General features: G+C 42.8%; 1 protein-coding gene across 1 annotated transcript in view; it reads right to left on the bottom strand.

Annotated features, from left to right (window-relative positions):
* Positions 1-292: 292 nt before the first annotated feature.
* Positions 293-10,198, bottom strand: part of PRDM7 (PR/SET domain 7) — a 22,440-nt gene continuing 12,534 nt past the window's right edge. The window contains exons 6-13 of the mRNA XM_059381648.1: positions 9,912-10,019; positions 7,287-7,336; positions 5,163-5,319; positions 4,426-4,527; positions 3,939-4,210; positions 3,625-3,692; positions 2,311-2,504; positions 293-621 (exon numbers count right to left, since the gene is read on the bottom strand). Of these exons, the coding sequence (XP_059237631.1) occupies positions 293-621; positions 2,311-2,504; positions 3,625-3,692; positions 3,939-4,210; positions 4,426-4,527; positions 5,163-5,319; positions 7,287-7,336; positions 9,912-10,019 (1,280 nt within the window). The remainder of the gene's footprint in view (positions 622-2,310; positions 2,505-3,624; positions 3,693-3,938; positions 4,211-4,425; positions 4,528-5,162; positions 5,320-7,286; positions 7,337-9,911; positions 10,020-10,198) is intronic.

Below are 10,198 nucleotides of genomic sequence, written 5' to 3' on the forward strand. Positions count from 1 at the left end.
GTAACAAGGACTGACTTATGAATGAACTCCCTCCTCGGATCCTTGCCAACAGACGGCTTCTCCTCTTTGTGTGTTCTCTGGTGTCTGCTGAGATGTGACCTATCATCGAAGCCTTGCCCACTGCCTCTATATTTGACTCTTATAATTCTTGACATTCCTACCCCCATGAATAATTTTCCTGTCTCCTCTGGATTCAGTTTCTGGCCTGTGCTGGGCTCTTCCTCCACCATTCCCTCATACCCTGTTTGTCCTTCGCATGGGATGGGAAAGGCTCTTGAATTTTTCCTCTGCCTTATACTTTCAAGCAAAGGTTTGAAACTTTCTTTGACGTCTTGACCTTTAGCTTTGTCATTCCAGTTCTGCGGATCAGAATGTTGCTGCTGCTGGTGATTTTGTTCGCCTGGGCAGGGATCCTCTGGCTGGAAATGTTCCCCTGCAGATATTCGTGGGAGGATCTGAGAAGGGTGATTGCGTTCCAAATGTTGACTGAGGAATTTCTGACTGGAGAAAGCCAGAGTGCAAGAAGGACAGGGATGGATCTCTGGCTTTGGTTCTGCTGAAAAAGGAAATTTTGGGTCAGGTAGATGTTGATGCAACTGGCTGTGTTGTGTGCTTTGTCTCCTGGTAAGTCCACCCTGGTACTCATTTTTATTGTGTTGACAATGCAAGCTCTGTCTCCTGCCAAGGGTTCCTTCACTCTTCCATTCCATTTTTACTCACTACATCTTCCTCAGAAATCCTAAAGCCCATACTGAGGGGCTTTTCTACGTATCACACAGACTAGGTACCTTCAAGTAGCGTCAGAGGCAGCTTCCCTCCTTATATAGATGGACAGACAGTGACCTTTCCCCACATACAAGCACCTTCTAAGTTGTATGATTCTGTGACAGCGTTTGCAGTGACTCTGGGTGACTTCAATGGAATGTGTGAGTAAACACAACCCTGAGTCTCCCCATTTAAAAGGACATTTTTAACTGAGGACCAGTGTGCGTCTGGATCTCTACTAGAAAGTGGGATGTAGATTGGACGAGACACTCGCGCAGGTTTCATTGCCTAAAGGGCTCTGGCTCCTGCTGCCCCAACTATGTTATAAATTGCTTCTTTTTTAGTTTTCTGCAAATCATAATATAAAAATATACCCTTCATACTGTATTTATTTCCTTCAGTCTTAGCCCATTTCAAATACAATAGGAAGTCCTGTTTCAAAATATTTTCCCAACCAGTTATGGGGATATTTATCACCCCCAACGCCATCCATCTCCTGCCAATCCACCATCTTCTCTCACCTAGAGATGATGTAGTCTTGGAGGGGATTCCCCACTGCAGTCTTTCTCCAAAATTAACCATAGGATCATCTTAAAACAGAACACACCACTTGCCAGTTGGAAACTGCACCATTGTTTCATCTCAATCAGGAAAACCCCCAGTGTGTCAGCATGGACCATAGGCTCTAGGAAGTTTGTGGATCTCTCTGACCTCCATTCCTGACCCCTATGCTTCCTCTGTCCGGGGTGGGAGGGAGTTCTCGGCCACACACCACACACACCCACCTCTCTTGTGCCTCGGGGCAGCCGTCCAGATGGACCCTTTGCCTGGAATCCTTTGCTCACAAGCGCTTGCAGACCTCAAATGTTACCTCCTGGGAGAGCCCTTCCCTATCCAAGCTCTGTTGCACTCACCCTTCCCTCACACTGGTCCCCAGACACTTTCTGAGGACTAGCTTGATTTTCAGAGCACTAATTGTTGTATGCTGTTATGCACACGCATACCTATGTGCACGTGTTTCCTCGTTCATTCAGTCATCAGCTGCTGAATAGCAGTGACTCTGAAAACCTTGTTCGGTCCTGGAAGCCTGTCTGGCACAGAGTAGGGACTCCTATGACAGCTACCTGAATTGTGGGTGAGTACACACCAACAGACAGATATCATTTAGAAATATGGGGCCAAAAAAAAAAAAAAAAGAAATATGGAGCAAATTAAGAAGAAAGAGCTAAAAGGGCAGAAGAAACTGCCTTGGTAAGAGAGCCGGTAGGTGCTTGAAAACTTGTTTTTGCCTCTACAATTTTTTAATCAGTATATTCTATTATATATTTTGTGTATGAAGTATTTAAGAAATCAGAACAGAAATTAAAAATTTAAAAAAAAGTCCCTAAGAGTCCCATGCCTGTGAATTCTGAATTATTTCTGATGCATCGGAATTGCAACTGCGTTGACTTTAGACAGGGTTTACTCTACTTAAGAGTTGGACTGTGGAAACTGCCCAGGAGATCTCTTCTTTCTCTTTCTGTTTTGAAGAGCAGTGGTGCCCACCTTTCTCTGCCGTGAGCTCGCTCTTCCACTTGCTTCCCCACTTGATGCCCAGCTCCTGGCCATACTCGTCCCCATACCAGACCAGCAGTTCGCAGCCTGGCCTGATGACCCGGCAGGTTCGGTAGAAGATCTGCCTGCGATACTGAAAGGCCACCAGGTTCTGCTCCTCATCATCCCTGGCACAGTTCACATACCTGGGAAAGAGGACCAGAGGAGGTCAGTTCCCACCACCTGAAGGCCTCCATGCTGTTACGCCGCCCACTCCCCCACTGCTTCTCAGGGAATGCCCTGCTCATATTCAAGCCCCCGTCAAAACAGCCTATGAATTCCCATCTCTAAGTTCTGCTCACTGCCCTCAGTCGGCCTAGAAGGCTCTCCCCCTTGCCTGCTTAACCATTTTTCAAATCCCAACTCCAGACTCACCATCACTTTGATTGGTCACAAAGACCAGTGACATCTAGTTTCTCTAAACTCTAAATTAAGTTCTGTTTTATAGCATGGTGTTTGATCATGGACTCTGCTTCTAGACCACTACGCATCATTCCATACTCAGCCCAAATTTATCTTCCTTTAGAGGCCTTTCTCCAATCTCCCCATACCCTGTCTGAAGCATGCATCCCCCAAGTTCCCACAGAACCTTGGAGCTCTCTCTGTCTTGCACAACAACAAAGGAAAACAATATTTATTCACATAATGCATCCCCTGCTAACCTGTGAGCCCCTCAAGGAAAGGGGCTGGATCATGAAGTGCAGAGGCCTGTGGCCATTCTGCAGCCCATTTTTACACAGGTTTCAGAACCAGTTCTACTAGAACTGAGGCTAGGAAGAGCTGCTGCCCTCACGCATTAAAGGTCCCTTGTTCTAGGTTATCCCTACACTGTGTGCCCTTGAAAAGTAGGGAGATTATAGTTAAATATTCCTAAAGTCAATTCTCTACTGTCTATCTGCAATATGTCTTCCATAGGACATGGGTTGCATACTATGTGTAAGTAATGAACTCCACTGTGGAACACAGTAATTGCTCATGAATGTTGAGTCGATAAATTAAAGTGTGAATCCAGCGTTCCTCATGAATCTGGGCTCCTCAGGGGTTTTTTCAGGGTTCAAATTTTATCTAGCATATTTTGTGGACATATACTATGTTCTTAGCTCCTTTTTACCAAAACTGTCACTCAAAGTGAAAGAGCATTATAAGGAGAAAAATGCGGAACAGAGGATTGAGGGAGACCATTGAGGGGGCATGACAAGAAGGAAAGGAGCATGGGTTTGTGACGGTGAATGTTTTCTCTGGAAGCCAGAACCCTGTTGGCCTTACCTCATCCAGTTGGCCCAAGAGTTATCTTTTCCATCCACGTACTCATAGCAGTTTCTTCCTTTGGTGATCTGAGTTTGAGAAAGGGAAATTAAAGACTTTTGGGTCTCACAAGGGAGGAACCTGTTTGTGTCTATATGATTATGTCTACTCTTACCCTCTGATCTTTAAGTAGGAGCTCCAGGTTCATGCAAAGTCCACTCAGTACACAGAGCTAGCCATGTTATAACCCCCATCCACATAGAAGGTGATGTCCTCCCAATCCATAGGAGGGTTGTGGGAAGCCAGAGGGTGGGGGAAGAGATGATGGTTCTCACCAACCAGGAGTATCCACTGTTGGCTGCCTCTTCATCTTCTGTGATTTGGCCCTCATAGGGGCCAAAGTGTAGCCCCAATGGCAGATCAGATGCCTCATTCCATACTCCAAGCCCAGCCTGAGGGATGCCTGATGGTCTGATTCTCAGCCCAGGGGGCAGAGTGAGGGCTGAGCGGTTGGGTTGCCCCTTGTCCACTGCACTGTCCTTTACAAATGTAGGGGGCCCGTGAACAGCACAGCTGTCAATGAAGAAGTTCTGACACTTCTCACAATCTGGAGGCGAGAGCAACAGGGATTAGGAAAGGATTTTGCATGTTCCTGGACTTGAGCAGTTTCAAAAACAGCCCAACACTCACATCATTTGGCCTCTACCTTGTACTCCCAGTCACTAGAGGGAGGGGATAATTTGGGGACCCGAAGACAAGACCCAGTTACAGTATCAGGAGAGAACAAATTCCTTTGAGAGTCGGGCCAAGATGGCCACTTACAGAGGTAATCATCATCCTGGGGCTCGCTGACCTCCTGGTATGCAAGGCTCTTCCTTTCTCGTAGACTATACATCTTTACTTCAACATCCTTTCTCCTGAGTTCTGAGTTGGAAAAGAATATGTGAGAGAGGTTGGTGGGGTCTGGAGTGTTAGTTCCTGTTTTGTCAGAAAACATACCATCTCCTTTGATAAATTATTACCTGTCCTTCTATATACTCTGTTCTCTGCTGTCCCCAAACTATTCAGAGTGTAAGATTCCATACTGACTAGAGATGGCTAATTCAATTTTACTTTTTTCACCATTATCAGATTAATCTTTGTAATCTTTCCTCTTAGAAAATGGTTCATTCACATATTTCTTCATTCAGAAAATATTTGTTGAGGGCACATTACATGTCAGGCATTGAGCAAGGGCCTGGGCATTCAACACCAAGAAAGTATGGTTTTTATTATCACCAAGGGATTTATTGGACAACTTGCATGGGTCAATTATTTTATGTTAAATTAATGCCTTCAAATTAATGCTATACATCTTTATCTTCATTCTACAGATTTGAATTCAGGAGCTCAGAGAATTTATAAGATTTGTCCAAGGCCTCAATGTTAACTACAGGTCTCAGGTAAGTCTAGCTTAAACCCAGGCCTAGGCAAAGTCTGTCCCACATACCTACATTGTATTCATCAACCTTTCTGGAGAACTTAGAGGGACTAAAAATCCCCATATTATTTTTTCTTACCCAGTTTTCGTAGGGAGTGATGTCCAGAGGTACTTGCTTCTCCAGGATGGGACACTGGTTTCTGGTCGTGCTCTGAGCCACTTGTGTTCAGCAACTTTGCTGTTTCTGATAATTCCTTCAAACTAGATTCATTACTTAATGGCGCTCTGGGTACTCCCTTCAATGTGAGAATCACATATTAAAAGACAACATGCATTTCTTTATTCCTTTAAGGCTTATGGTGTGTTTTCACATGCATTACTTTAGTTAGTACTTCAACAACCTTTGGGAATACTTAGAGAGTCTGAATACTAGAGGGAAAAGAAAGGGCATATGTGGGTATCAAATATGAGAATAGAACCCATGGCTTAAGGCTCTTTCCCCTTAAATTTCTCCATAAAAGTGAGAGTGAGGGAGGGAGATTACTTGGGAAGACAAGTTGGAGAATCACTATCCTCTGTGATAGTGAGATAGAAGGTGATGAGGGCTCGTAGAGGAAAAGAGGAGATCTTCTGTAAACTAGTGGATATTTGGTGGAGGAGGAAATGGAGGCAAATGGAGGGGACGGCACACAACTGGAAAATAGGTGACATGAGTAGAGAGATGGGGAAGAAAACAAAGGGTTGGTAGAAATGGATCTAAACATAAAAAAAAGAAAGAAAGAAAGAAAGAAAGAAAGAAAGAAAGAAAGAAAAAGGATGCTAAAGTTTCCATTTGCCATATCCAAGAAAGACTATTTGTAATTAGATTAGCTGGTTCCTGTCAATTTTGTTTGAATAATGTTGTAGCACCAGCTAAGTCTCTTCAGTTTCCTGATCTATAAATTGGTATATATACTAATTCTTAATGTTGTAGAAGACAGAAAATATTATAATGATCATCAAATCATTTGGTGAGGTATTTAATATAGTCAGAATAAGAGGTTACAATTTACCCTCTCAATTGTGCCCATGTTCAAAATCTAAATCACAGATATTATTTTTAGTATTCCTTGAACTTTTTATTTTTTGTTTAATCTGTAAATGCAGAGTTTCTCATGCAGAAAACATTGAGGGGCCCTCTGGTGCCTTAAGCTGGGCCTGGGACTTCTGAGAAGAAAGAGCTTGCCGTGTGGAGGCAGTCTACACAAATAATTCTGAACAAAATGAGAGTTGTCTAATGAGAGCTCAGAGGAAGCAGTTGTTGTTTTCTCCTACAAGTATGAGCATTTTAGATCAGTTCCAGATACCTATCTGGAGTTTCTAATGAATATTATGCAACCTATATGAAATCTTGAAGTCATTTTATTGGTTGTTTCTCAATCAGCAAACCTGAAACTACTCAGGGCTGGGAGATACTTCCTCTTACTAGAATGGGAGGCTCTCAGAGCCTATCTTCTGCAGGAGGAGCCTAGCTTCTGCATCTGGGATCATCCAGTGCATGAATTGCTAGTATATTTGTAAGCTTCTCTTATTTAGAGGGTCTTAGCTCATCTCTCACTTTAGCATAATAGAAAAGAACTGAGGTTGAAATCATCAAATGAATGTTGCAAATTTTACAAAACTCTGAAAGTTTTTTTTTTTTTTTTAAGATTTTATTTATTTATTTGACAGACAAGTAGACAGAGAGGCAGGCAGAGAGAGAGAGAGGAGGAGGAAGGTTCCCTGCTGAGCAGAGAGCCTGATGTGGGGTTTGATCCCAGGACCCTGGGATCATGACCTGAGCCGAAGGCAGAGGCTTTTAGCCCACTGAGCCACCCAGGTGCCCCCAAAACTCTGAAAGTTTTAATGAGCTTATAAGTGGTTTAGAGAAGGAGCTTAGGATTAGACTGTACTATCACTGGTCCTGTGATCTCAGGTATATAATCAAACATGTCTTTGTCTTAATTTGTTCATCTATAAATGGTGATATTTATAGTACCCACCTCATAGGGTTGTTGTAAGGTTTAAGTAAGTTTATTCATGTGAATGTTTAAAGTCTGAAGTGCAGTGAAAATAAAACAAGTGGTTGCTAATATCATTGCTGTTTTTATTAGCTATTAAAATGATGAAGATATTGGATATTGTGCTAAAGAGATCAGGAAAGGAAGGCATCAGCTACTATTCTTACCTGTGCTTAAATCCACGAGAAAGATTTTCTTGTCCACAGGTTTTGGGAAATACTCACCTTCTGGTGTTTACTCTGCTCCATTTTGAATGCCACCCAAGAAGGTCTGACTATAAAGTGATAAGAAATCAGTGTTTTTTTTTTTTTTAAGATTTATTTATCTATTTGACAGATAGAGATCACAAGTAGGCAGAGAGACAGGCAGAGAGAGAGGAGAAAGCAGGCTCCCTGCTGAGCAGAGAGCCCAATGCAGGGCTTGATCCCAGGACCCTGAGATCATGACCTGAGCAAAAGGCAGAGGCCTTAGCCCACTGAGCCACCCAGGCACCCCACAAATGACATACCTGATAAAGGGCTACTATCCAAAATATATAAAGAATTTATAAAACTCAACACCTCCAAATGAATAATCCAATTAAAAAATGGGCAGAAGACATGAATAGACTTTTTTTTCAAAAAAAGACATACAGATGGCCAACAGATATGAAAAGATGCTCGCTGTCACTGATCATCAGGGAGATACAAATAAAAGCTACAGAAGATGTCATCTCACACCTGTCACAGTGACTACAATCAACAGTACAGGGTGAGGATGTGGAGAAAGGGGAACCTTCTTGCACTGTTGGTGAGAATGCAAACTAGTGCAGCTATTCCAGAAAACAGAATGGAGTTTCCTAAAAAGTTAAAAATAGAACTACCCTATGATCCAGCAATTGCACTACTAGACATTATGCAAAGAATAAAAAGTACTGATTCAAAGGGATACAGGCACCCCAGTGTTTATGCCATCAATACCTACAATAGCCAAACTACGGAAACAGTCCAAGTGTCCAACTGACAAATGGATAAAGAAGATGTGTTATATATACATAGACATATAAATATATCTATATCTCTATATAATATATATGAATATTAGCTATAAAAAAGAATGAAATCTTGCCATTTGCAACAACATGGATGGAGCAAGAGTATTATACTATGTGACATAGTCGTTCAGAGAAGGATAATTACCACATGATTTCACTGATGTGTGGAATTTAAGAAACAAAACAAATGAGCAGGGCGCCTGGGTGGCTCAGTGGGTTAAGCCGCTGCCTTCGGCTCAGGTCGTGATCTCAGGGTCCTGGGATCGAGTCCCGCATCAGGCTCCCTGCTGGGAGCCTGCTTCCTCCTCTCTCTCTCTCTCTCTGCTTGCCTCTCTGCCTACTTGTGATCTCTGTCAAATAAATAAATAAAATCTTTAAAAAAAAAAAAAAAACAAATGAGCAAAGGGGAAAAAAAGAGGCAAACCAAGAAACAAATTCCAAAGTACAGAGAACACTCGGTTACCAGGGGGGACGTGGGTGAGGGGATGCGTTAAATAGGTTATGGGGATTAAGGAGTGCACTTATCATGATAAGCACAGGTTGCATGGAAGTGTTGATTGCTATATTACATACCTGAAACTAATGTAACAACACTGTATGTTAACTAACTGGAATTAAAATGAAAACTTAAAAAAAATGAAGATGGACCTTTCCATAATTACCTCAAACCCTCATCCAGAATTAAGACTCTGGATCATTGTGGGGTAACACGATTATGTGTGTGATTAAATAGACATAAACAAGGATGTCTCTTTACATATGTTCGTCATATTCTCTTCTAAGACATTTAATCCAATAACTGAGTGACAGGAATCACGGAGATTATCTCTTTGGTGGACTTGCAGTCTAATTGTATGTCTAATTATAACTTCCCTTTCATTAGGTAATAATGTTTAGGAAAAACAGCCTTTTTAAAAAGAATGATGAATTTTAAATATGTAAAAAGGTGTGGAGAATCATATGTAAAACCTATATATCCACCACCATTCAGCCTTATCTCAACATTCTGCCACAATTATCTATCTTTATTTTTTATTTTTATCTTTATAGCTTTTAACTTCTTTTTTAAAATTCAAAAACAAATAGAAAAATAGGGCACCTGGGTGGCTCAATTAGTTAAGTGTTTGCCTTCAGCTCAGGTCATGACGCAGGGCCCTGGCCTTGGCCTGCTTCAGGCTCCCGGCTGGACGGGGAGTCTGTTTCTCCCTCTCTGTCTGCTCCTGCCCCAACCTGGTCTCTTGTGCACGTGCTCTCTCTCTCTCTCAATCAATCAAATAAATGGAATCTTTAAAAAAAGAGAGATAACTAGCCAAGACACAGCAGAGCCACTTGCCACCCTTTCCATTTTCTGTGATAACTATTCTGAATTTGGCATTTCTTTTGTTTTTATATGTTTACCAACTATTATACACTATTAGTGTATTTACAAATGATATAATTATTGTCCACATTTAAAAACTTTATATGGGGGCGCCTGGGGGGCTCAGTGGGTTAAAGCCTCTGCCTTCGGCTCAGGTCATGATCTCAGGGTCCTGGGATCGAGCCCCGCATCAGGCTCTCTGCTCAGCGGGGAGCCTGCTTCCCCGTCTCTCTCTGCCTGCCTCTCTGTCTACATGTGATCTCTGTCTGTCAAATAGATAAAAATCTTAAAAAAAAAAAAACTTTATATGAATACCCTCTTACTATATGATATGCTGTTTTACATCTTGAGTTTATGTTTTTAAGGAAAGAGTTTCCTTTCTTGACCCCGGAGATACAGCTGAGCCCTGAACCTTGGGTTTCAGGAGGAAACCCCACATCTCCCTGGCCCCCTCACCTTGCTGCCTTGGCGTCCATTCTTCATCCGAATCCTCAGTGTCATCTACTCGTGGTATGGTGGCCTGCCTGCGGTGACACATGAAAGCCGGTCGAGGGGCTCTGAGACCTGGAAAGAAGCAGACTTCTGGTCCTCAGAGGGAAGAGCCAGAAGGAGGAACCAAGCACAGTGGCAGTGGACAGTACCACCCAGTCAGGGCGACTCCACTGGTGGAGTTGGGAGCAGGGCAGGGGCTGGTGGAGTTGGGAGCAGGGCAGGGGCTGGTGGAGTTGGGAGCAGGGCAGGGG

This window comes from Mustela nigripes, chromosome 17, assembly GCF_022355385.1.
Source record: "Mustela nigripes isolate SB6536 chromosome 17, MUSNIG.SB6536, whole genome shotgun sequence".
Classification (NCBI taxonomy): domain Eukaryota; kingdom Metazoa; phylum Chordata; class Mammalia; order Carnivora; family Mustelidae; genus Mustela; species Mustela nigripes.